Here is a 28,000-nt window from a genome sequence, read left to right on the forward strand (position 1 = left end):
CCCTCGCTCGGCTGCTCGGCTCGGCTGCGCTCGCTCGGCGGCTCCGCGCTGCTCTCGCCATGGCCGCCTACAGCAAGTTCCTCACCGCGCGGCACTCCGCCATCGCCGGGGCCGCCGCCGCCTGCGCGCTGCTCTGCCTGCTCGGAAAGCGGCGGGCGGCCGCGCAGCACGGGTGAGCGCGGGGCCGCGCCGGGCCGCGGGGCGGGAGGGGCCGGGCGAGCCGCGGGGCCGGCGCTGGGAGGCCGAAGCAGCGGAGCTGTGCTCGCCCTCACGGCTCTGGGCCCGGCCGAGGGGCAGCCCTGTGCCACACAGTGGGCGCTGCCACCGCCGCCCTGGGCACGGGACTCAGCCTGCTTCCCCCAGCGCCTTCCCCGGCGGGAGGTCGGTGCTCCTCTTGCGAGCATCCAGCCACTGCCGCCTTGTTACCCACATTATATTGGCTTATTCTATTTTCTGGACTAGGAACGAGTATTAATACTTCTAGGGATGACCGTGTGTGCATAGGCGATTAATGGACTCAGCTGTTGTTTGAATGCTGCCGTGTGGCAATAAGATACACGAGCAGTGATTTCAAAGGGGCCAAATCCGGTGGTGTTCCCTGTGAGGTTGCCTTACAGGTATATGGTGCTAGGGTGTGTATTTGTTAATGCCCTAGAAAGCACTGGTACCGCAGAGTGTGACAAATGAAGAATGTATCGCAGGCTCAATCCTTTCATGGTTTTACTTTATTTGTGATTATAGGTTGTTGACTATATGCTCAGGACCTGGTATGTTGTGATATTACAGTTGGGTATCTTGTACGCACTACAGAATTATACTGAAATGGACTTACTCAACAGACTTAAGTAATAACATACCTGAGATTAAGCAACGATCCACTTTTATTTTACCTAATTCCATTCATGCACAGTATCTGTAAGAGTCTCATGAAATTGGGTAATTGCCATACAGCATGGCAGACTGATTGCTTACAAGTCATGCATTTGCTACCTTACATTGTTTTTTGCATGAGAGTTGAAACAGGATCCCAAGCTATGGCTACAAGTTTCTCTTCTATCAAACTCATAGGGAGGAGTGATTTTTTTCAAATTTCTCTGCCTAAGTTAGTGAAATAAACTTAAACCAGAAAAGCTGTAAGGAAGGGCACAAAAATGTTGAGCTCAGATTTTCATGCCTGATATAGTGGTATTTGTAAGAAATACTGGGTCATGAAAGTATTTAGGAGCGCTTATATGTTAAGTCAGACCAAGAGTATTCTTTTAAAGAGGATCTTAATTGTCCACACTTGCCTTGCTTGGCCTTCATTGAGGAGCACACAAACCAGGTTACATTCAGATTGGAGCACATCTGCAAATGTAGATGCAGGTCCAGTGTAGTTTTGAAGTGCATTTAATATATTCCCACTGTTAGTAGCATTCATTTGATAGAAGCAAGCTAGAACTTGTCCGGAGTAATCTCCCTATACCTGAAATAGATATTATGTGGGTCCTGGGTTGTCCCCATTAAACTGTTTTGCTTTCATGTCCTCTGATGTTGATCTGCAGGACTTGACAATGGCAGCGCATGCATTAGCTTGAGCGTCAGTGTATGGAAAGTAAGTGTTAGCCTAAATGCTGAAGACTATTTGGAATGTGTCTTTCCAATGTGGATCTTCAATTTTGCTAGGTATAGTGTTAAAAATCTGAGGTATTCATGTATATATCTTAGGTGGACCAAATATTATTACAAGATTAGTGGGAATTGGGAAGGGGGATAACTTACGGGTTACATTCCACCGAATTCAGCAGATGTGTGGGCTTGTGAGAGCCTGATCTGATCTGTCCCTTTTCCTCTCTGTACTGCAGTCTTTCTGATACCTTGTTCTTTACTTCTGTAATCTCTTTAGTAATTTTGCATTCTTGAGTTTATTAGAAATACAGTTGCTAAAGTAAGTACCATGCTTGCAAACTTGATTTTTTGCTTGTGTGTATGTGTTGTTTTACACTTTTGAGTCCCTCCACAGCTTAGGTCTTATTTACTGCTGGTAGTGTATTGTGGCCATGGATTCCAAACTCTAACATCCAACATTCGGTTGTTTCAATAATAGCTGTGCTGCTGCTTGAATGCTATTTTGAGGATGGTTTTTGCCCACTGGTCTTCGTTCTTTTCTCCATGTTTCCCTGTGAGGCAAACCTTGCCAGGAGCCTTACAGAATGCTACCTATCAAGACTAGGCAGTAGGTAAGCTACATTGCCTATATCACCAGCCTAGACAAAAGCATCTGGTTATCACCATTGCCTCATCCTCCTTTAGTCTCATTAGTTCATGTATCATTCATTTCTTCATGGTTTGTTGCTAATGTAAATTATGGCATACTTGTGAAAAGGATTGTCATTGTGCCAAATCTTTGTTTTCAGCATTCTTGTGCTGATATATGAAGCTGGCATATAGTAACAAGTGCACAGCCTTTGAAATCTGCAGGGCCTGGTTTATCCTTTAACATCTGTGTTGTATATCACTGACTCTTTGGTAAGAGGAAGAAGTTGGAAAAGCATGGCTGTCCTAAATTTTTGTACTTATTCCTAGGGAGAAGAATTTCACTTGGCAATCTAGGTAGTCTGGAAGAGGACTGGTAGCGTATCTGCTGCTTGAGGTTAACTGACTAAAATACATGAGGTGATTTAGTTTAGTGTGTGTGAATTCCTTTGTTAACCTTGGTGTATAATGCCTGAAAATGTTGTGTCATGTTAGTGTGAGGTGAATTTCAACTTCTTGAATTCTGGAAGGTGAAATTCTAGTTTTGAGCTGTGTAAGGGTAAAAGTAAATGTTGCAGACCAGCAAAATACTGGGCTTAATATCAGGTGAATAATTGAAATGTTCTACTGCAACTGTAAACTTTACCTGCAAAACTTCCTTCCTCACTTAGTTTCAGAATACACACTTAGACATACTTTGTGTTCAAAATAACATTTTGTGTTTTCCTATTATTTTATTTTATTCTGGAGTAACTGCCATTTTTCTGTTTGATTTTGTGTGCTTTTTTAAGTTTTGCTGGAATGTCAGCAATAGGTCTGCTGTTGGTTGAACTTGGAAAGTAAAGTAACATATGAATTGAGAAAAAGAAAGAACCTTTTAGCAAATCAGATGTGTTTGAATGTTTAACAAGAAAACTGTGTGACAGGCTCTTCATGTTGTATGTGTTTGTTTTTATATAGAATAACCTGTTACAGGCATGATAGCAGGAAGGAGAGGTAGCAACTTTTGCCTACTTTTCTGCTGTCAAACAATAGGGACAAGGTTCAGTACAACTCATATCAAGTAGTCATGTATGAATAATTAAGCTGTATGTGTTATGCCAACCTGCCTTACTAGGTCAAAGATCACTTAATTAGTACTGCCTGGATTAGTCACAGATGTTGTTCTCTGAGAGGTATTACACTGCTCATTGATTTTGCAGAACTGAGAGATGGTGTCACTTGCAATTTACAATGCATTGTTACCACAGCTTTCTGACATCTTCCGAAGTAGAGTGATGTGAACTGTTTGCTTATAGTAACTTGTTAGCGTTCCGTCTTACTTCCTTGGAGAAAAGCATGGGGAAAAACACATTGGTTCTTTTTCCAAGTTGCTCTCAAAAAATTTGTTTCCTTACAAAAGCTTTGTGCCCACTTGATAAGGGGAAACTTGTTGTATCTAAATGTAATTATGACTTCGATTGTAGTATTTGGATTTTTTAGAGTCGTGAGAAGTTCTTTGAGAAACTACGTGATACTGGGTTTATAATGCAGAGAAAAAGTCTGTTTATTCTCTTACCCTAATCCTGCCTCAAACAAGAATATTTGCTTAAGTTTTGATTGCTTCAGAATTAAAACCTTAAGGGGTGTTGCATAAAGGAGCTGGATATTTTGCATTATCCCTCTAATGAGAATTTTTCCTGAGTATCCATGTAGTTTAAAATAAAGTACTTGCAGAAGTAGAGAATGAGCTTGGCTTACTTTCAAAAAGAAGGTATTTAACTCATACAACTTTCTGCTGGAAGGAGGGACTGAAAGAAGTAATAAAAGGTAATTAAGAGTTTGAAACTGCAAGATTAAGGAAAGGGAATAAACAGTTTAGAGTAATAGGAAGGCATTTGTTGTGTATAGGAAGGTGGAAAAATATTTTAGAATCTGCTCATAGGCACACTGGCCTTTCCTATCACCTAGCTGCATTCATTAGAATCCAAGATGCTAGGACATGGACACAATTTAATATAAACTGAACTTCTGAAAGCCCTGTGATGGCATCCCAACTGCGAGGAAAAAAACAAAGCAAGAACAGTGCATGCTTGGGGCCTTAAAGGTTAGGCAAACCTGAAGTGAGGGAGAAGGCTCATTGAGTGGAGAGAGGTCGAGTGCATAGTGTATATCAAATAGGGTTTTGCACAGTTCATCTTGGGTGACATAACCTGTGCTTCTGCCTGTCACTGTGCTCCTCAGCCATTGACTGCTGGCAGAGTGGCAGCACGTGTCACTCAGAAGATGTCGCTGCTTATGTGACCATGCAGTTTGACAGTGATAGATGTGCGGTCAGACAGTGACTGACGAAGTGCAGTCAGAGGTGACAGATACGTCCAAATGTTCCGAGGCACTTTCAAACATAAAATAGGAGTTTAAATAGAGCAAGTGGTAGTTGTAGCTTGAAACAGGTGGTGCATTTTTATTCCATATGTGTATACTTAGGATGTTCTTCTCTCTTGTTAGTTTGTGTAATTTCTCTAGATTCTGAATATGTTTGGATGGGCTTTGCCAGTGAACTTCATGTGGAGCGACCAGTTCTAGCTGAGTCGTGGCTGTTTGACAGGAAGAGTGAAATTATATTGCTGCAGATTAATAGACTGCTTTTGTATATGTAAAAGCCTTAAAGGAAACCTGTGTTACTTGGAGGAAAGGTGGCAGGTAACAAAAACAGCTTTATGCTAGCTACATTGAAGTAAATTTATCCAGGATGTCAGTGTGACTGTCCTACTTGTACTGCTTGCAGTAAGTACACTAGCGTTGGGGGAAAAAAAAAAGATTAAATGTACAGATACGATTACTAGAAAATAAATTGAATATGCAGTCTTGTAGAAAAACTTGCCTGGGGCTCAGGAAACCTGTCTTTAGCTGGAGGATATGGAGACAGGAGAAACCAGATGACTCAGCCCTAATCCTGGCATTTAGACTAACTTTGTTTGGGGCCTGGCTAGCTAATTAGTGGTTTCACTCTTAATTAAGTTGCATAAAATGCTTGCTGTCTAAAGCAAGATCTAGTGTAACAGTGTAAAACTTTTTAATTTTTTAGGAAACTAGCTAGAAATCTTTTCCGCTGTTATCCATGAGAGAGATCTGCAGCCAGAGCTCAGGCCCAAGCAGGGTATATGCTGAGATTTTTTCTTATAAGTAAGATATGTTATTGAGATGCATTCTTTTACTGAAACTTTGAATTTAATTTCTCCTCCCGCAGTTCTGCTTTGTTATCTTTTTCTCAAAAGTTTGTAGAAACTTTCTGAGCTTTAGCAATGCAGTGCAGTAACGTAGCTCTGTGACCTTCTCAGTCTCCTTCTTGCTTGCCTGAATACATTCCCCTCACATTATTTTTGGTTATGCTGCAACTAGCCACCAGTCTAGAGCCAAGAAAATTGTGTTCTTGCTTTCTGTGTGTGCTCAGAGTGTACTGTGTAAATGGGCATGCTTTTGGACTGTGCCCAGGCTTCTGAGTAAGGTTACTGCCCTTGACCTGAAATAACTACTGTTGCTCTCTGCCCCTCTGTGTGAGATATGCACTATGAAACTCTGCCTGCCAGTGAGCTACATCAGACTTGTCTCACTATAGCTGTTAGTTCTTCAGCCTGTTGCATTGCATCTTTAGTTATTTGAATTTTATTCTGTCTTTACAATGCCTCAGTAGTATCTTGACTCCAAAACTGACCTGAAAACTGCACAAATAATCATAAAGTATTGCAAAATTGTTTATTTTGTGTGTTTTTTGGAAGCTGTGAAAACTGCACAGTGCCATTCCAACATGTAAGGTCTGCAGGGTACAAAGGTTGCCTAGAAGTAACAACTCTTTGAAATGCTACACTTAATCCTAAACGAAATATTCTTTCTTTGCATTGTGTTGAGCAGAAGCAAGTCATCCTAACTCTATAGAAGGAAGGTAGCATGACCTGAAATTTGTAGGTTCTTTTTCAGTTAAGGACAATGTAACATTTTAAAGCCCTTACTTCCTCATCATGTGTCAATTAACAGCAAGTCTTGCTTATCAGTCTTCATCTGCAATTCCGTATTATGCTTAGCTCAGTGTGGATTGCTTCCTCTGAACTTTGTTCTGGATAGAGACAGGTATTTCCAAAGACAGTAATTCTTTAACTTTTTCCTGTTTGCTAGTAAATACCACAGAACTAATATGCCTGAGACCTTTCAGTAAGAATACTCAGGCCTCTTGAAGGCTTTTCACAGTTTCTCAAACTTTCTTCTTTACTAGTGTTGAGAATGAGTCTATTTGAGTAACCGGTATTGTTGCACATTTCTTTAGAGAGAATAGCTTCACCGGTATGTAAATAGTCAAAAGAGAGAGTGCTCTGACCAATTCTTATTTGGAGACTAGAATTGCATGATTTCACCCTTCCCACTGAGCTACGATACTGCCCTTGAAGTTGGATCAGCTGTCAAATCCCTGTACAGAGTCCTGAAACGCTATTAAGTTTCTTTAAAATGTCTTGCTGGTTTGGGCTGATCATGTTTCTCAGTGTAGGAGAAAGGTGTTTTGTTGTATTGCCTCATGTCTACTGGGTAATTACTTGCCTATTTACTTCTCTTTAGAGAGTTGCTGTTCAGTTACCATGAATGTATGAATGACAAGTTTGGTGGTGTTGTGTCATCCCAGGTACTGCTGACACCTTTCTCTGCTTTTTATATCTATGTTTGCTGTAAAAGCCCTGTGCAGTTAAATAATGGGTAGCAGGCTACATCTGAAATGCTGCTTTTCTTGAAACTTCCTCAGGTGATGTGTGTTTCATTATACCTCTAGACTCTTTATGTTCTTAAAGAAGTTTTGCACATTGAATTCAGACCGCTTTGTTGAGTAAGATCTTGAAAAAATATGGTGACAACTTCTGCTGTTTCTGATTCACTATAAGAAATGTTTTATTACTGTATTTTTTTCTTTTTTTTTCTATATGTTGTCTAGATAACCCTTTTCAAAAACCTTTTCATTGCCATCCCCCGTTGTCTGTGAGGACATGAAGGAACAAAGGCTCTCTACCATTTGCACTGGAGAACTTGACCAGCGTGTAACACTTACCTTCTTCCACCACTGAGGCTTGTGATGCTCCAGCATTAAGTAAATGAGAAGTGTGGAATAATGGAGAGCTTGAATCTATTCCAAGTGTTAGTGCTCTCTGCTGTAACCAGATAGTCTTGCTGTATTCTTGCTGACTAATTGAGGATGTTATTAGGCTTTAAATTCATTGAGGATGCAACCACCATTCTCACAAAGTTTTGCAGTAGTACAATGGAGTCTGGAGTAGTGCCAATAGGTATTGGCCTGGAAAGGTTTTATTCCAGGCAGAACTATGGCACAGTCTTTATTTGCAAATAAAATGCCATGTGGGGACATTTAAATTTTTTTTCTTCTAGATTTCATATTTAAGATTGTTTCCATTCTTTTTGAAGTATTAGTCTTGTTTTGAGCTTGCACAAATTTTTCTAGAAAAATGAGAAAATAACACTGTTCAAGCTCTTTTTTTATTGGATTTTAAATTTTAAAATACTCAGTTTTTATCTTAAATTTTATAAATGCTAATTAAACGTGCGTTCGCAATTAAATGTAAGATCTTGATTTCTGAACAATCCTTTCTCTTTAATGGATAATAAGTTTCAGCTCAGTAATTTCAGCTGCTCAATTTCTCTGAACAGCTATTGTTGGAAAAATGTATCAATAAATACATCAAAGATATTCAGCTAACTGCCAGAATAATTCTGGGCCTTATCTTCCTAATCCATTATTCTATTAATATATTCGCTTCTGATCCTTTTAAAGTTGAAATAGTTGTGTATTATGAGTGTTGTGACTTCAAACATTGGCAGAACTTGAAGCAGTAAAGCTTATAGGAATTATTACAGCATGTGTGGACGAGCAGCATGCTTTCATCTTACATTATGACAAGTCATGAATCATCTAGAGAAACAACCACATACTTTGATAACTACTTATTCATGCTTAAGAATACTACTTTCCTCCTACTGCCAGACCAAATGTGATTGGACTAATCCATATTCAAGTCTTAAAAATATAGGTCAACCTTTTCTACTTTGAAAAACTACAAGATGTTTTGAGAAGTTTCTTGTACCAGAAATATATTGTTTTTGCATCACCAGAATGTAGTCTCCTACTAGATTGTTTCTTAGTTACCTAAGTAACCCTGTTGCCATTTTCACAGATGTACTTCTATCACAGCCTGATTAAATGTTATATCTCTTCTGAACTTTCATTATTTTCCCCCCAGTCTGGCCCCTCTGCCCTTCATATTCTTTGTTTTGTCTTTTGCACAAGTAGTCTTACAAGATTTTTATCTTCTCTCAGACTTCCGTCTCTGTTACCTTTAATTAAGATCTTGCTAAACTGGCAGATCTCCCTTCTTGCTTTCATGGTCTCCTTCTTCCCTTCCTTTCTCAAATTCCTCTGCTACCTTGCCTCTTCCTTTCATAGTAATTAAGTTATTTCTTTTCACTGGTCAGTGACATTCATAGACCTTTCTAATCATCATCAATTAAAATAGGCACAGTTTCATTCTAGCTGTTTTCTTGGCAGAGCTTTAAAACACAAGTGTGAAATGGTGCTGTTGATGTAGTTGTGGGATAGCTGGTTGTGTGGCAGTCTGCTCCTGTTTTGGTGTTGTAGTCTGAAGGAGTAGTGCCTTTCATAGTTTCTGCTTTCTTGTCGTTTCCTAGGTCTGCCTGTAAGTGTGTGGATGTTGTAGCTTTAAGGCAGCCTGCTCTCAATGTTTTAATAGCATGGTTAAGAAAATTGCAGTTTAATATGGTTGGTGGCTACTTTTAAACCACATAAATTCTCCAAACAGCTTCATGAGCTTGTCTGATGCTTGAGTGTCCCAAAAGGAGGAAGAAAGACAGAAAAGCTGACAAGCAAGACAGTTTGTCTGAAAAGTAGAGGCAAAAGAATAGCATTGTACTTTTGAATGTTTGTTTAGCACCAGCTGATAAATATTATTCTACTAACTGTTCTGTTAAATGCAGGGGAAGGAAAACAGACTAAAAACTAACTCCCCTTTTAATGGACATCTTTGCAGGAACTTGATTTCACAGGAGCTGGCTTTTTTTTCCCCTGCAGCACATGTTTATGAACAAATAATCTCTCTGTGTAGTAAATGTGTTATTTTGAAGTCAAATACAGTGTGAAACAAATCTGGTGTGCTTATGTAGATAATGTGAAACATCAAAGTTGAGGTGCTTGGATTGCTGAATCTGCGTCCTTGTTGTTTTCATTTGTGGTCAGTGCAACCATGTAGCCATGCTTGTAAAGTATGTGTGAGAAACAGAAAAACCCTTGGAGTTCATGATACAGAGCCAAGGGAAAGCAGAACTTGGAGATGAAAGAGTGAGACTTGGTTTTCCTTCGTGAAACTGGTTGCTGCAATGAGTAGGGTTTCACTGGAATTACACATGCTGTATAAAAGCAGCACATAGATTTGACATAGAAGGTAGCCCTGCTGAAGACCTTGTATTGCTTTGAAAGAAATAGGTGGGAATATAATCTCAAGATTTCCTCTCTGTCTTTTGTGTGTAGAGATCAAGACAAAGAAAAATGTATTAATAACAAATAAATACTTTTTTATTTTCTCTGCAGTAAAAGAAGTGGAAAACAAGCACTGCAAAACAATGAGGTAATTCTTTCTTCATGTCAAATATTCTTTTTTGATTTTTTAAAACTTTAAGTACTATGATTGTAGTTTACTCTTTCCTGTGGCACAAATAGTGTTTGAATGATACTTTCAGACTTGCATTGGTGAAACAAATGGAAGAATCAGGTTAATCACGAGAGGCTGAAGTTTGACTCCGTAGTGATGGATGCTTGATGTGCACGATGTCCTTTTTTATCTCTTACTGCCCTATGAATGCCTATGAAGTCTTTCTGTATAGGTAAAGCAAACAGCTGTGTGTAGATTTGGTATAACTTGTATTTATTTTTTATATAAAAGAAAAATGTATGGAACAAGATGTTGTGTCTGACAGTTTTTAAATTAGAAACTACTTCAAACAGCTGATAGGAGGTTTGGCATTTCCCTGATCTTTTGTGTGTCTCTTAATTCATTTTTTTGAAAGGGTTATACTAAATCCCTTTAGCTAAGGTTTTTGTTTCATATTCAAATAAAATATGACAGACCAAAAGGCAGTCTGTGATTCTGGTGTTACAATGAAGTGAATAGATTCCATTTACCTTCATCTTTGCTGAAAACTTAAAAAAAAAGGCATGCACTGGATAAATAGAAAGGTGTATGCAAGCATCATGTTGGCTTCTAGCACACCTTGACTGTATTATCTACCATAAACACTTATCTTCTGGATAGCTATACCTATTTGTAAAAACCTTAACTATCTTTATCTTATTCCTACTCATGTTGGATACATGCTGAATGGGATTAACAGTCCAAGGGGAAAAAAACTTCTAGGAAAGAAGATACTGAAATGAATATAAGTGCAACACAGAAGTATAGAAATGGGGAAGGGCTGAATAAAGGAGAAGAACAGGTTCAACTCACATGTGTTTGTTTAGTCTTTTGCAATTGTAGCCATCAGACATTGTGTTAGTAATTTCTATTACAGGGCAGCAATAATGTGTGTAGAATCATGCTTCATTAGGACTGGACAGTAGTCCTAGTTGTTTGGATTGCTTAGATTTTTGTGTAAATAATTCTTAATTAAAGTGTTGTAATCATATACTGCATAGCATCCTATTTGGCTAGAATTTTTATTCATAGCTTGTGTTCATGTAGATTTTTGAAAAGGATGGGACTATTGTTGACTTTATGCTACGAAAAACAGGTGTAGGCGTCTTCACAGAGCATTCAGAGTGGATCTTTGTCGACCTTGCAATGTTGATATAGGCATTGATAGCATGGTTCCCATGAGCCTTGTAGCAAAGCTAGCAGGATTATTGATGGGACAGGACTTGTTCAAAGTACACATGTGCCCTTTTGGTCTGTTTTCAGGACTGAATTCTTCTTCATGTCCTTAAGTGAAAGGAAAGAAAAGAAACCTGGACTATTAGCTCTTAAAAAGTATTCAGGTTAGTCAGGAGAGAAGATAGGGTTATGTGGAGTGAACAAATGAAACTGACTCAAATAAAAGGTATTTGGGTACCGAGGGTTTATAAGTCTGGTGGATATATGTAATAGTGTGTTTCACCATTTTGTAGAAGTAAAGCAATAAAAAATTCTGATTTCACTTGAAGCAAATTTGGGCTGTACTGTCAAAGAGTTTAAACTATTGATTGTTAGTAATGGAATAATGGAAGGCATCTTTAAAAATACCAGCTGATGGTGTCTTTTAGAGACAAGCAATGTTAAGAGATGTTTGCATTACAACTTGGATGTACTTTAGTGCTGTGGTCTGCATTGTTTGTATATCATGTTTAACTCAGAATTGAAATAAAAATACTTTATATCATAGCAGCTACTTCCTATTGCAGTTTGTTTCTCTTTTTAACTTGTCTGAACAAGTATTAAGTTGGTGGTAAATATTGCAAATTCTGCAGTAGGAAGGTAGCTGTAAATAACTTGGCTAGAGAAAATATCACATCAACAGTTCAATAATGCAAAAAATTCTCACTTTTCTTGTTTTGTTCTGTGTGCAGCAGAAAGAGGGAAAGAAGGAGCGAGCAATGGTGGACAGAGTGTTTATTGCACGAATATGTCGAATCCTGAAAATAATGGTCCCTAGAACACTTTGCAAAGAGGTAAGCATTACCTGCAGCAATAAATAAAGGAATAAAGCTGGAGTCAAGTCTCTTTCGAAATTACATCAGAATTTAAACAGCTGCATATACATTACTTAAATAGAACTAAATTGTGCTAGGTATTTTAAAATAGCAGCATAGGAATATTAAATTTTATGTTATGCTCAATTGTTAAATCACTAAAGGTTCCGGTTTCAATGACAAGATAAGTTGTTTACTGTCAGCTGATAACTACTGTTCTAGCATAACTTTTAAAAGGAAACTGGGCTTGTCTTGTACAAGGCAGTACACTTCTGTGAGCAAGTGCATCCTATCTTTGAATAGAAGCAGTTCATTCATTATTTTGATTTAGTAACTTGTATCTGGGCCGATTCTTGGCAAGACTCTGAGCAAAACTTCCTGTAAGCTAACTCTGGCCACACAAGGGACAAAAAAAGTGATTGCAAACAGCCTGGATTTACCAATGACAGATCATGCCTTACTGACCTGATTGCTTTCAGTGATGAGAGAACTGACTCTATGGATAAGGGAAGAACAGAGGATATAGAATACTTTGATATCAGATCTCTCTTAATACCCTGATAGCCAAACTGAATTGGCTGGATGAGTGGACAGTGAAGTGGATGGAAAACTGTCTTTGCTGTTGGTCTGACTGGTTACTGGTGGCCTTGTTTTGGGTAGAGAGTTGAAGCAGATGGTGTTCAGAGGTCTCTTGCAACCTTGTGGCAGGAAGATGTCTCAGAATAGCAGTAATTTCTTTGTTCCTGCAACCATCCATCTTATGATATGTGTCCAGTATATGTATCAACCAAATACAGCTTTTTAAAAGGCAAACTTGCACCATAAAAATGTAGTCAGTACTTTATTAAAAGTAATGTATGTTAATGTGTTTCCAGGAAAGTAAGCAAATACTACATTAGCTAGGGCAGCAGGGTAATACTTTTCTGTGAGATACAGTTGGGTGACTTACTGGAAAGAAATGGTGACTTTTAGCCATTATTTACCTGTTGCACTTCTGTGGTTGTACCAGACAGGTTATTTGCTGCTAATTGCTGTGATGCTGGTAGTCCGAACTTACTGTGATATTTGGATGATTCAAAATGGAACAGTCATTGAAAGGTATCTATACATTTGTTATTTTTAAACATTCTCTCATGTGTGTAACAGGGAAAGTCATCTATCAGAATACATATTCAGACATTTTATAGCTTGCTTGTTGAAAACTGGTGTACTTGCAATTTGGGGAGGGACCACTATATTTTGGTAAATAAAAATAAGATGTCATTTATTAAATTATTTTTGTTCATCAATAAAATAATTTTATTAAATTAATATTTTAAGCTGTTTATTAAATATTCATTTGGTAACATTTTGTACACTGACGACTCTAAATCTTGTAGATCTGAATGTCCAAGAAGGTACTTCAGAGCAGTGGTTTTATGTCTTAGACTTAGACATATTGTGTGGATATTAGGACTTTTATTTCTTCCCACTGAGCTGTTTGCTCTTTAGATTGATAAAATCAATGCTTTCAGTCTTAATATGTTAGAAAGTGGCTTCTAGACCTCCAGTTATTCTCACTGGTCTTGTTGCTAATTGAAGCAAATCAGAATGTGTCTTGAACTGTGAATTCAAAATGATACTGTGTTTGAGGAGAGACATTTGGTGCTTCATAGAATGTAAGGACTGCTTTGTTTCTCTTGTGAGAATCTATGAAGGCAGAGAAGTGAAAGAAGTGGTGAATTCCGTGCCCATGAATTTCTGAGCCCTTAATGTGGGCAGTTACAGAGGAGCAGACAGGAGGCAACTGCTCAGTCTTGCCACTTTGCTTACTCCAGGGTGTCAGACTGAATCCTAGGGCTGATGCCACAGCTTTCCATGATGATGTTTTTTTCTCTGTGTGGTCCCCTGAGAGCTTTTCCATTTAAGACATGCAAGTTTGTACTTTGTTGTTTCTCTTGTAACTGACTCTCAGCTGGTGGTCATTTACAGTGCTATCATTGGCCGCAGCAGAAAAGATTTCAAGAAATACTTGTTCAACTTCATTGCTGCAATGCCTGCTGTAAGTGCTTTTCTTGTGCTGACCTATTAGTAGAACATATTCTAAATGTTAATTAAGGTTTTGAGGAAAAGGTCTCAAAGGAGTGTCTTAAAACCTATGGAAATTAGTTGTTTTACATACGGGTCTATATGAAAAGACATTTAATTTTCTGGCTCCAGTGTGTGGGAGCCTTCATCAGCGTATTTCCTTACTGGTAGCAACTATTATTTTAACAGATATGTCCAGGTTTTCAGGTTAGTTTTGTTGATGGCAATTTTGGCTATAGGTTTGGGATTCCTTTGGCACCATTGTAGATGAAGATTTTTTTTAGACTTTATTTTTTATATTTCTTAAGATTTTTCACAGATTTGTTATGCTTTCTTCCACACTTTAACTTTCCTTCAGCTTGTTGACATCTCTGATCTGCACCAGATAGAAATAATTGCTACTACCTGGTTTGCAATAAATTGTAAAACTAGTTGACAGATTTAAGGCAGTGATTGTCAAATGGTGGCTCTTTTCTAGAGTTTATCAGGAGAGCTGAAAATATGTAATATGAACTTATTTTCTCTTAAGTGGTGAGATCCACTGGGACCTAGAGACAGAAACCTAAGCAGTGGTCCTGCAGACACTGTCTGATTAGGTGTGTTTATGGCATTACTGACTTTAGGGGAAAATTGATCTGTTTTAAAGTGTTCACACAATTTATGCTGCAAATTGATCTAAGTGTATTTGATCTTGTTAGTTAAAATTGTTATCTCTTATTTTAGATCTCTTTAGTGAACAACTTCCTGAAGTATGGTCTAAATGAACTGAAACTCTGCTTCCGAGTAAGACTTACCAGATACCTCTATGAAGAATATCTTAAGTAAGTCTATAATCGACTTGTGTACAGTTTTTAAAATTTGATTCAAGTCACTTTAAGTATATATTAAGAAGGTTGCAGTTAACTTGCAGTTGAGGGTGAGTGGCTTATCAAGGTTGTTTTTGCCATAGATACAAACAGAGTAAAGTTGGCTCAGTTGGCTTCCGTGATTGGGTCAGATTCCCAAGTACTTCAGGTGCCTTAAGATGGTGAAGGCTGAATTGAAGGTGGATGCATGAGCTTGAGTAGCTCCTTCTGTCCTTCTGCACTGACTTTTGGTTGTCAGATGTGCTGTAGCAGAGTATGTGAGGGTTTTCTAAGTTCAATAGCAGCATAAGCCTGAGCTTCAGTTCAGACATCCTGGAGCCTAAATAATCCTGCAGCATTTAGTGTGGATTTAGTCAGGTAAAAGCACAAGCTATGTTGATTCCATGTAGTAATTTAATGTTTGCACTGCTTAGCATCTCAGTTGTATGAAGCAAGAGTGTTCCAGTTTTTTCAGATCCCAGGTAATGATTTTTTTTTTTCTGCCACTTAGCAATTGTTTTGTTTCAGAACTTACACATACTACAAAATGGGAAACCTGGACAACAGAATAGCTAATCCAGATCAACTCCTTACACAGGACGTGGAAAAATTCTGTAATAGTGTAGTGGACCTGTACTCAAACCTTAGCAAGGTAAGTCTTTTAAGAGGTAACTTTGAGTAGTAGCTGTAGACATTTAGGATGGGGATGTCAGCTCACAACAATTATGTTCATTTGGAGTGTGGTACTGAAGGAATTGTTTATGATGCTGTATTGTTTCACACTCATTGTGACTTTCATGACCAAAGCACTGTTGCGAGTTGTTGTAATTAGTATTAAATTTTCTTTTAAAGAGCATACAGCATTCTTTTGTAGATGAACAGTGATGACTTTGCTCTCTCAGGTAGATAGTTCTCAGAAGCAGTGGCTAGCTCTCAGTTACACACAAATACTGTTTTGTGTAGGCAGGTGTGGTTGAATAAGCTTTTCCCTGTTTCTGGTGTGAATTTTAAGGTGATCAGGTAGTGAATGAGAGTATCATTGACATTCTTGGACAAAATTTTATTGTTGCTATGTGTTTCATACAAGCTGAGTATAAATAAACTTTGTTCAAAAACTTTTGACTGCAAAACCTATAGTTCAGCTGTTTTAGTGAGGGAGGTTATAGAACTTTGTAATGTCTTCCTATCAGGTATCTAGCCAAATACATGGCATTATCATTTCATTCAGTATTTCTCATAATTACTTCAGTTAAATTATTGTGGGTTCTAGTCCACCTTTGATAAGTAAGCAGAGTGTCGTGACAGGCCTAAACAGCAAAGTACTCTTTTTGTATGGTATGTATTTATCTGAAGATCATTGTTTTTATGTTCAATTCTTGAGCCATTGTTTTCGGAAAAGTCATGTGGCTGAGATTCCTTTTGTCTTAGCTTTTAGTTTGGACAATAGGCTAGCCAGTATTTTAGCACAGAGCTGTAACTGTTCTTGGGGTGGTCCATGGCTTCTGGACTGTTTTAAATTAGTTTTGTGTTTGTGTTCTAAGGCTTTTTTTCTATGCTTCTCTTACAGCCCTTCTTGGACATAGTTTTGTACATCTTCAAGCTAACAAGTGCAATAGGAGCACAGGTAAATTGAGTGGGTTTTTTAAAACTATAAGCACCTTTTCCCTTCTTTGGTTATAGCCTTGCAGCTATTTGGAATCTGAGGAAAGCTCTAGGTGGTGGTTGTGGATTCCTCCGTTATTTGAAGGGCTATACTGAAAAGATGCATTTACACTTAATGTTTTCTGTGCTTTAGCGCCCTCTACTTTGAGGCAAGCAAAATAAAACCCAGTCTTTTCAGGCATTTGATCAACAATTTGAAGGACCAAGAAAGTTCTTTTTTTTCTTCTAGTACTTGTTTGGAAATCCTATTTAGTACAACATCCTTTTGACTGCTTATTTCTTGCATTAATTCCGTTTAAGAGTGAAAATAAGTTTTCTGTTTCTGTGCAGCCTCTATGAAGGGGAGCCAGTTCTTGCATTGAACTGTAAGACTCAATCTGAATAATCACAGAATTAATTCTTCAAATTAGTGAAATGATGCATTATCAAAAATGTTCAGGAGTTGAAAAGGAGTAGCTGTGGCTCACATGGTGCAAATTTTGTTGAGATAGACTTGCAGTGAGGCTTAACTAAACCTTGGTAACTTTATCAGTCTCAGATGTCTGCTCTCTGTAGTAGTCATTATCACAGCACATGTCAAGTTCAATTTATGCCATTCCACACTTCAGTAGTATTTAATCACCTGTCCTTTGTCTATGGAAATTTAGGATCCAGGACTGCTTGGGAGACCCAGAAAATATGTATAGATAAAAGTGGACAGTGGGATTGAAATATTGACTGCTGTGTGACAGTTCAGCAAATGTAAAGGAAAATAAGTAGGCAGGAAGGAGGGAAAAGAAATGAGAAGATACCAGTAAATCATTAATGAAATAAGCTAGGACAGTAGGGGAGAGGTCACACTGGGTGGTGATAAAAACCTGAATAGAAAGCTGGGGTGGGAAGGACATCTGGGGACAGAGAATTAGTAAAACTAGTAAAGTAGTATCTACAACACTGAAGAAGGTGACGTGATGGGAATTGCAAATGTAATTGAATTGGCAACATAGGCACGTAGGAGTTAATAGGTACACAGGAATTAAGGGATTCGTGCTTTCTGGGCATTTTGGATACAGATACTGCCACTTGAGACCATCTAAGCTTTTATTCTTTTTTGATATTCACAGGGTCCAGCCAGCATGATGGCATACTTGATTATTTCAGGGTTTTTCCTTACACGTTTAAGGAGACCAATTGGCAAGATGACTATTATAGAACAAAAGTATGAAGGGGAGTACAGATATGTCAACTCACGGCTCATTACAAACAGGTATACACTTGCTTGGATGCTAAGATATAAGTGACAAATCTGTGGGGTAAATGAAAATTGTGTTAAAATATACTGGGGAAGTGTGATGCTATCAGGTCTTAGCCAAGTGTTTGCATCTTTATGTACTGTAAAGCAATTTGTATGTGCATTATATTCCATAGTTGAGGCTAAGTGGGGTATAATAATTCTGTGTTCTACTGTTGTGAAAGAGTACAAACCGTTATTTCATAAAGTAACTGAAAGTGCTATATTCCCATATTTTATGACTGACTTTTGTCAAAGAAAAATGAAGTTGCATTTTTTTTGTTTATTTCTTTTTAGTGAAGAAATTGCTTTTTACAATGGAAACTTGAGAGAAAAACAGACTATTCACAAGACTTTCCGGAAGCTGGTAAGCCTCTTTTATCTCTTAAAACATTTTAAGCAGAATGTAGTTCCATCATACTGATTCTTGACATGTGTTCATGTAAGTTCATTTACACTGGCTCGGTGTTTTTGCTGCTACATTCATTAGATTAAAAAGTTAGCTGGTAGGTTATAAGCAGTACAGAAGTTTCTGTTAGAATGGCCTTTCTCTTGCCACTTACCTCCTTTGTCACCCACCCTAATTATTGCTCTCATTATTTAGTTTCATATGTAGGTTGTTTTGATCACAAATGCAAGTCTTTGCCAGCAGGGCCTCTTGTGCAGTGCTTACCACACTCAGAGGCATGTTAATGTATCTAAAGTACTGAAAAAGAGCTCTTTGGAACCAAATGTCTAATAAAAGATAGTAAAACAGGTACTGGTAGAGTTTGAACTTTTTTTTTCTATAACTTACCAGGTGGAACACTTGCATAATTTCATCCTGTTCCGGTTCTCTATGGGTTTCATTGATACTATCATTGCCAAATGTAAGTGTGTGTCAAGTGCTAATGGATTTCTATAAATAACAAAACAAATTTTTACATAAGAAACGTCTTTTTACTTACTGTTTCAATTAATGTGTAAACTAATATTTATTCTTAAACTGCAGACCTTGCCACTGTGGTTGGCTACCTGGTTGTTAGTCGTCCATTTTTGAACCTGTCTGATCCTCGACATCAGAATAGCACTCATGCAGAACTTTTGGAGGTAAATAGACCAGAATTCAAACAACCTCTAGATTTTAAATTTTGTTAGTCCATGTAAAGAAACTTTTTTCTACTGTAGGATTACTACCAAAGTGGAAGAATGCTACTGAGAATGTCTCAAGCTTTGGGCAGAATAGTCCTAGCAGGCCGTGAAATGACAAGATTGGCTGGGTAAGCTTAATAGTAAGAATCTTTCTCATCTCAATTTCGGAAACTGATCGTAGAATTAAAATAAGCTCATGTGCTTTGTTCCTTGCAGTGTGCCAAAAATTCAGCAATTAAAAACATTTTGTGCTGAAAACACATCTGAAGATACAATAATTATGTCCACTAGAACTTTCACATCTAGATAGTACTAGCATGCAGTTTGAATGTTTGGTTGAAACTTTGTCAAGTGCTCTTAAATCACTTATGTATTTAATTATTTACCAAAGTTACATTGTAAGAAGTAAAATTTGGCTATTACAGAGAAAGGAAGAGTAGCTTGTAAATGTGGTGTGTATTAGACACCATGGTGCAACTCTGCAATGTAAACATTCTGCTTCTGTTCTGGTTTTAATAACTGTCATTTTAGCAGTTTGACAGAGTGCTCATCAGAGCTTCTATCAATTTTTTTTTCTTTTTTTAAGTTTCACAGCTCGAATCACGGAATTAATGCAGGTTCTGAAGGACTTGAACAGTGGCAAATATCAGCGTACTATGATATCACAAGAAAAAGGTAGATGTGCTATAATATGTGGGCAATATGTGCCTCTCTGTGTAGCATTTCAGTCACTAATACTTTTTTCTTTATTTAAGATGGAGATAAAAAGCAATCTTTGTCTTTGATACCTGGATCTGGAGAAATTATCAACAGTGATAACCTTATCAAGTATGTTTGCAAAGTTTCTACAAGTTCAATAGTTCTGTATTTTTAATGTAGACTTTTTTTAAAGTCTTTCTCTCTACAACCATTAATAGAGGCCTGAATTGTAACTACAATTTGCAGTTCCTGTTGTGCTTTAGTTTATTTGCTAGTAACTTCACCTCAGAGCCACTCAGCATTTCTGTTCTGTAAGCCAATCCTTATCCTCTCATATTAGCAGAAGATGTAACTTGCTCTCTAGACTTGGGCTTTTTTGGTAGTATTCCTGCTGTCCTTTAGAATATGACTTCTCAGACCATCTTTTTTCCTCTTAGAAATATGTTAGTTATGGATTTTATTCCATTATATAATTAATCTGTAAAAATCAGGGGCAAGTCTGTATACATTTTCAAAGTACTTGCTTGTAATTCTGCATGCTTGGAGATTTCGTTGATGTACTTGTGATCAATTCATTCTTTGCAGTCTGAGGAATTGACATAGTATTACTACTTAAAGGTGTAAAATACAGCCAATTAAAAAAATCAAATAATCTTAATCTGGACAATGTGGAAAGCAGATAGGGAAGTAGAGGGGAAAGAGGAAGGAAGGGGGAAGAGAGATTATAGAGCTATTTTCATTCATTTAAAAAAAAGACAAGGGGGAGGTGAGCAGAGAAGTCATTCATTGCATGTTGTAGAACTAGTGAGATAAACCTCACTGCTAGGTTTAAAATGCCATGCATCCTTAAATGTAGGTTTATATCCCCAAGATGTTTTGGAGATCAAAGGCTTAGAAGGATTTAAAAAAAATACAGGGGATAAAACCAACCTGTAGGTGTCGATGTTTAAAAGCTGAGGTACCTTTTTGGTTCAAGAACTTCCTTAGCTCCTTAAGGAAGCTTAGCTTAACTTAGTAGTTAATAGTTGGAAACTGGGAAAGTGAATGAAACACTGCTGAAATGTTTCCCAGTGCCTTAAATCTCTCAAATAAATACACAGTATTCACTTCTTTTAGACAATTGGGTTTTTTTTAACTTTGCTATACACACAGGTTTGATCATGTTCCATTGGTGACACCTAATGGAGATGTTTTGATTCAAGACCTTAACTTTGAGGTAAGTTTTTTAGTATCATAGGAAACAATATTAATATAAAGTTTTCCAGGGAAGATGATAGCTTCAAAGGTCATCATATTCATAAGAAAAGTGCAAACAAATTGTCATGTTAGTTTTAAAAAAAAAAGGCAATAAGCTATTTTATGCAAAATTTTTGTTACAAGTGTATTTTCTTCAGCTGCAGTTGGTGCTAAACCAGTTGGGGAAAAAACCTAATTTTTTGCTGGAAATTGCTCACTGTAACGTCAGAAAGTTGTATACAAGCATATGATGATACCAGATTTTCTGAGTGTAGAAGCTTTCAGCAATAGTTCCTCACTACCATTTTATGTGTTGGCTTTGCAATTTTAGGTTCGATCTGGTGCAAATGTGCTGATTTGTGGGCCAAATGGGTGTGGGAAGAGCTCCCTGTTCCGTGTTCTTGGTGAGGTAAGGGAACATTATAAAACAAACAGGGGAGAATGCAAAGCATGATTGTAATTGGAATTTTTGTCAAATTGTAATCTTTTTCCTTTTACAGTTGTGGCCTTTGTTTGGTGGGCGTTTAACAAAGCCTGTAAGAGGAAAGTTGTTCTATGTTCCTCAGGTGAGACCAAGTACTTTACTCGACAATAATATTCTCTTTCTGAACATAATCAAAGTACAAAGAAATATTTGACATTTCTTTTTGGTTCTAATTGTATCTCAGAGACCATACATGACTCTTGGAACGCTCAGAGATCAAGTTATATATCCAGATACTTTGGAAGATCAGAAGAAGAAAGGGATTTCTGACCAGGTAAGGATAATTAGTTCATTAGCTCTTTGTCTTGCTCAGGATAGTAATGCTTCCAATTCAGAAATACTGAAACTGCTATGAAAAGCACTGCATTTAATAGGATTTTAGTATTTATCAGGGTTAATAATGTTATGGTATAATCCTTTATAGCTTTTTTCAACCACTTCTCTTTTAAGTTCATGTAAGCTTTATTTGTCATTCCTGTTTCCATAAAAGGTGCTGAAGGAGTACTTGGATAATGTCCAGCTGGGTCAAATCCTGGAACGTGAAGGAGGCTGGGACAGTGTTCAGGACTGGATGGATGTACTCAGTGGGGGAGAAAAACAGAGAATGGCAGTAAGTCTCAAAGGCAGAAATTCTTAACAAATGCAGAACATAAGTAAAAAATAAAATCTGAACTGTAAACTATTTTTATATATTAAGTAGTAGTATTTGACTTAGAAGAAACCCCTGAAATGTGAAATACCTAAATACTGAGAAAACAACTGACAATAGTGGGGGTTTTACTCAAAATTTGAAAGGAAATACTGGCTTTTAAGCATCCTTTCACCATGTCTTGTGCTTTCATTGTATAAACAGGATTTCTAAAATACTTGTCTTGAATAAAAGTATAAGATAATGTGCAACTTTTGGATTTTCAGGTTTCAGTGGGTACCAACTTAATTCCCTCTCCATAGTAGATTTTTGGACACTAATTCTTAGTTTGACTTCTAACACTGCACCATTGCTGGTAGTTCTGTATCCACAGTATCATTTTTTTGGCTTGCATTCCAGATGGCAAGGCTGTTCTATCATAAGCCCCAGTTTGCAATTCTGGATGAGTGCACCAGTGCTGTTAGTGTGGATGTAGAGGGCTACATTTACAGCCACTGCCGAAAGGTGAGCTCTTTGTTTCTGGAATTTCCTCTCTATACATTAACAGGAAACCTAAAATGGTACAAGGTTCACTCTTCCTTATGCCTAGTGCAGACTAAAAAAAAAAAAATCTGAAAAAATCTTAGAGGGGCATACAACTTTATGCACACTAGAATTCAGTATTCATTTTGTAGTTCTAGGATAATTTATGTGTGCATGTAGCCTCTATGATACACAGAGAGCTCTTACTAACTGCTAAGTAACCTTACTTTTCCAGATAGAACCTTAGAATGTCAAGTTAGGACCAAATAATCTAAAATTGTAGAATTTTTTTGTTCAAAAGGCTTCTTTTGGCCGGGACAACTGAAGTGAAAGGCTGGAAGTTAACATTTCTATTCTGAGATCCGAAAAGCCAAGCACTCTAGGAAAATATGATGATGCTAAATATAGTTTCGTGTTTGCTTGTCCTCTTAAACTCACCATTTCAGATTCTCTGTAGTGCCATGTGGAATCAATAAGATTCAATTTCACACCTTAGTCTGGAAAAGAAAGGGCATGAAATGTCATTAGTTGTTGAGTAGCAGTATTCCAGAATGATAATGGAGCAAAGCTGTGCTTCCACTGAAATCTGTGCTTGAAAGGAAAGGAGCCCTGTGTAGTAGTGAATGGACATTAGGTGAGGACTCTGCAGAAGGAGCATTATTTCATGAACTGATTTTCTCACATTGGTATCAATACCCTGACAATTTTTAAAGTCTATTTTCCATACACTTCTAATTCTATTAACTTGAATATTAATTTTGCTTGCCAAGTGGCTAATGCATGTTACTGAAAAATAGAGTTCCTGGTTAGGCTGTCCTTGCAGAAAGAAAAAATGTTACCTTGCTTTATCATCAGAGTCATTTTGTCCTTGCTGCTACTGTTGGGGATGAATTGTTGACTGAGTTGAAAGGAAACAAAGGAAGGTTATTCACTTTAAATTGTCACTCTAAGTATGTAATTCATTACAGCTTTTGTGGGTTTGGGATTTTTTTTTGGTGTTAGAATTGCTTTATTCAACGGCTCAATTGTTTTAGGCCTCCTACCTTGCCTCTTTTACTCTGTTAATTTTATGCTTGACAAATCTTTAGGAGCAAAAGAATAGTGAAATCAATTAAAATTATAAATCCCTCCTGATTGCTTCCCCCCCCCCTGCAAAATATTGTAATAAAAGCTATCTATGTGTAGTGTTAATAATACTCTGAAAGTTTGTGGTTATGAATTTAAGATCTTCATCTGATGTAATACTGAAAAATAACACCTTAGCCATGAGAAGAATTAACTGTTTTGTGCATATTCTGTCATATAGGTTGGCATCACTCTCTTCACTGTTTCCCACAGGAAGTCACTCTGGAAACATCATGATGTATGTAATCTTCGCTTTATTAAGAATATTTGTGGGTTTTGTTGACTGACTGTATGAAATTGACTTGGTGATTTGAGGTGTTGTCATTTTACATCCTAATATGTCATGTTCTGCTTGGGTTTTTATAAGGTTTTACTTTTTATAATCCCATTTTACTCTTTGAAATATTGTAATGCTTTTAGTTATGAAAGAATGGTATCCAAAATTTTTATATATATCTCTAAAATATGAGGGGCTTGCTAGATGCTTAAATCTTCTTTCTTAGACTCAAAATAAATCCTTGAACTAGAATTCAGCAACTAGTAAACAGCATGGATTTTTTTTGCTTTTATTATATCTAATACATTTATGCTTTTGCTAAGACTTGGACTTTTTTTTAATTGCAAACTAAGATTTTGCTGTTCTTTTTATGCAGACAGACTGTACATGTGGATAAAAATACTGAATTAATACACAGGGACAAATCTGTGCCCTAAGTATATTGACATAAAACCCAAGAGAATACTGTTAAGTCTAGATGTGGCTGTTAGCAGACTGATGTATGATATGCAAAAATATAATTTTACAGAGGCAGGTGGATTTAATGATGTGTGAGGTGAGAGCAGCTTACTCTCTAAGATTTTGCTAAAACTTTTAAAATGTATTTTAAAGACTTTTAAAAGTACTTCAAAATATAATTTATTTAGGTCTTTATAAAGCTGGTAATTTTCAGGTGGTTAATAACATGTGTTGGTGTTTTTCAGTTCTACTTGCACATGGATGGCCGAGGAAACTATGAGTTCAAGAAAATAACTGAAGACACAGTTGAATTTGGATCTTAAAGTCATGAACTGAACTGCTAGAGATGGATGATTACAGGAAGTGTGTAGAATGTCAGACAATGTAACATAAAATTACTCAGCTTGTTAAGCATTTACTATTATGTAGGATATTGCTAATTGTGTATATGTTGGTTTAATTATTGATAGGTACTAAGAATGTCCTTATTCTTGTGGTTTAAAAACCTGCCTAAATTAAATTGGGCTTAAATTAGTGTAACCTGATTCATCCTGGGATGCAAACCATTTGAAATCGGCTGATTTGACTTTTGTAGACCTTCTTTCCCTTCAGTGAAAAGCCCTGTTAAAATTAGGGTTGCTACCTCTCTTGTTCCTGCACAGCAGTCTTGGATTTTTGCTCTGTTCTATGCATGTTTCAGAGAGATCTGGCACGGTGCAGGACATTGTCCCATCTTCTGATCTGTGCCCTGTTAAATGAAAGAGCCTTTTCCTTGTCCAAGCCTTGTGATGTAGCCAGTGTGCCCTTGCTGAAAAAGGATGAACTGAAACTAAAAGACAAAACTAATTCCTTCTAGTGTTAAAAAAAAAGGTTGTTGTTTGCTGAGATTTGGATTCATCTTTAACATCTGTCTGTCCATGCAGTTCTCTCTGCAGCTCAGCTCCCGTTCTCTCCCAGTTTAGCAAAAGCTTCATCCATCCTCCAGCCCAACTGTCCTTGTTCTGTCAGAGAAATATTATGGTAATGAAGAGTTGAGAGGAGGTTGAGGGAGCAAAGGACCAACTCACAAGAAAAAATGGGAGGGAAAGTGGTGATCCTTGTATCAAACAAGCTTGTGAATGCTTCTAGCTCTGAAGAAATGAATGACTCCCACAAGAAAAAACAGAGAAAATAATGTGGATCCAGTGATTCCTCAAATCAGTAGAAGTTATAATGGGCTCAAAAATGTTAATCTGTGAAATAGCAGACAGTTGTTCTGTGTTCAGTCCTGCAATACAGCAGTTACTTTTTCCAGCTTGCTCCTTTTCTCCCTCTTCAAAAAAACCTGATGATCTTACAGTTTTAGCTGCCCTTCAGGTCTGAGTTTGAAAGCAAGTGATAATGGTACTCTGTTGGGTCTTCCAGGCTGTGAAGCCTGAAGCAATGCTTTCATTCTTCATGTTTATTCTCTTATTGTCATGATGTTTCTTGATTTCCGATACAAATTATTTACCAGTGATTCTCTGTGTTTCGTAAGGATCTCCAGTCCTTGCTGGTTTTCTTGTTCCAGCTTCCAAATCCCCTTAAAGGAACCAAACTCTTACAATAGTTTATTGGAATTGTTTTTTCCATACAAATGATTACTGTGGTTATTGTTTGACTTTGACAAACATGAATGCAGCAAGGTGTTTTTTGTGATCAGGGAATAGGAAGGTGTAATTCAAACTGAATTGCTGTTTAGGCTTTAAAACAAAAAAAAATACAATACCTGTTGTACAGTGAAGGTCTAGTAGTTTTTTGGTGTTCCATGTAAGATATACTATAGGAATGCACTACATGAAGGCATGCATAAAATATGCAATACATCTGTACTTTGTGCATCTTTTATCGAGGGTTTAGATTTTAAAAAGCCCCTACTTTTTATAAAATGAATATGTACTTGGATGCACTGCTGTTTGTTAATTTTTACCCAGTTCAATCAGTAATTTTCTTTCATGTTGAAATTGCTGCCTGTTAATATTTTTTCCTTTTACCATAGTTCTCGCCCCTACCTGTCAGTATTCTTTCAAGTACTCAAATGCAAACAGCTATCCTGGTACAAGAATCTAGTGACCACAGTAGAGTCAGAGTCTAATGCATCAATGAAGATCATAAAAGCTTCTCTCTGAAGTATAGCATATTCAAGAGATTAAGGTACCAGAAAAATTTTTGTGCTTGTTTTACAAGAAGGCAGATAGGTGCCTGAAATCACTAATATCTTGTTTCTGTTCATTCAGATTCTCACCTCAGCCATAACGTAGCAGGTAGCAGCATGCTGTGTGTGAGGTTGTAGTCCTTTCAAAGTGTAACCATGGAAATAGGGATGCCAGGTTGTTGTGTAGGGAGGTTTTTTGGTTTGGGTTTTGGTTTTTTTTGTGGACGTTCTCAGCACAAATGCAACTTCTTCTCTTGGAAAGGGATGTTTTAGTAGTCTTTTAGAGAGATAAAGAAAAGGTTAATCTCTAAACTGAGAAAATTGCTATGATCTTTGTGATTAGGGCAGTCTTTTGCAGTGGGGTAGTGAACTTGGAATACTTTAATGTATTTTTAATGCTAACAAGCAAAACCATACACAGCACACTTACATTGTCCCCAGCAGCCAATCCCAATTGTACTTTACAATTTTACTGGTTGTAACAGAATTTTGTGTAATCTTGTATTTATTTTTAAAACTAACAACAAGCAAACAAAAAATCCATCTCCAAAACCACGGAGGAATAGGTTTGCCTTTAGGTGCCATGAAGTTTGTTGAAACTGAGGATGCTGGTATCTCCTTAGGGCCAGGACTTGGTGTTTCTAAATATACTGGAAGGAAAGAAAAATATTCTTTTGTGCTTGATTGTAAGGGAGGCTTATAAAGAAAATATTAAAAAGAATGCTATTTTAGAATTTTATTCTTAAAAGGCCTTATATTAAAGTGTTTGAGATAGACTTGATCTAATGAGAGATTGTAAAAAAATCTAATGAAAATGATCGAAGTCTCAGTTCTGTTGCAGAATTGCACTGTGATTTTAGTTGTTTCTTTCATAGCACAAGTTGGAAGTTTATGAAATGGAATTCTGAACTATCGTAATAGACAACATACTGATGAATACTTTCAGTCTCAAATTGTTGGTGCTTTGAAGATGGTACTGGAAATAGTCAGATGGCTGCATTTCAACGGTGGGAAACATTCCTGTGTGTAAATACTGTAAAGTGTTTTGGAGGGGGAATGGCGCTATGTAAATGTAAGACATTAAGTGCCTCTGAAATAATAATAAAAAATCTAAAGATAAAATATATCTAGACTTTTCATGTCTCTTCATGATGTGATTAGGAATTCTAATGCATATGCAACAAATGCTGAGTTGCTCAATGAGCCGATTGTCTTGTGTTCAGCTTTGAAGATCTGCAGTGCCCTGGAAATTTGCCCTGGAATCAGCCAAGTGATGCCATCTGGTTTAGACTTAACCAAGTACATGAGCTCAGTTCTTGAAGACAGGTACTTAGAGCAATGAGATTATAGATTCATTAATCTGCTCTAAGTCTGCCCTGAGGTTGGCTGTAGTGTGGTGCTAA

At 37.3% G+C, this 28,000-nt stretch overlaps 1 protein-coding gene across 3 annotated transcripts; it reads left to right on the forward strand.

Annotated features, from left to right (window-relative positions):
* On the forward strand, positions 1–27,719 carry ABCD3 (ATP binding cassette subfamily D member 3). 3 transcript variants are annotated; one of them, XM_014884530.2, is made up of 23 exons: positions 1–172; positions 9,869–9,905; positions 11,876–11,977; positions 13,008–13,096; positions 13,970–14,039; positions 14,789–14,886; positions 15,439–15,562; positions 16,478–16,534; positions 17,676–17,818; positions 18,140–18,209; positions 18,642–18,711; positions 18,834–18,931; positions 19,010–19,101; positions 19,560–19,648; positions 19,729–19,801; positions 20,825–20,888; positions 21,240–21,317; positions 21,409–21,474; positions 21,577–21,666; positions 21,883–22,002; positions 22,441–22,545; positions 23,870–23,926; positions 24,670–27,719. In XM_014884530.2, the coding sequence occupies exons 1-23, from the start codon at positions 60–62 to the stop codon at positions 24,745–24,747; spliced, it is 1,983 nt and encodes a 660-aa protein (XP_014740016.1). In that variant the 5' UTR covers positions 1–59; the 3' UTR covers positions 24,748–27,719. The 3 variants fall into 3 exon arrangements, with proteins under 3 accessions (XP_014740016.1, XP_014740024.1, XP_088026126.1); XM_014884538.2 differs by lacking the exon at positions 1–172 and adding an exon at positions 2,097–2,219; XM_088170000.1 differs by lacking the exon at positions 1–172 and adding an exon at positions 2,560–2,655.
* Positions 27,720–28,000: the final 281 nt, after the last annotated feature.

Source organism: Sturnus vulgaris, chromosome 9 (assembly GCF_052056855.1).
Source record: "Sturnus vulgaris isolate bStuVul1 chromosome 9, bStuVul1.hap1, whole genome shotgun sequence".
In the NCBI taxonomy this organism is placed as follows: Eukaryota; Metazoa; Chordata; class Aves; order Passeriformes; family Sturnidae; genus Sturnus; species Sturnus vulgaris.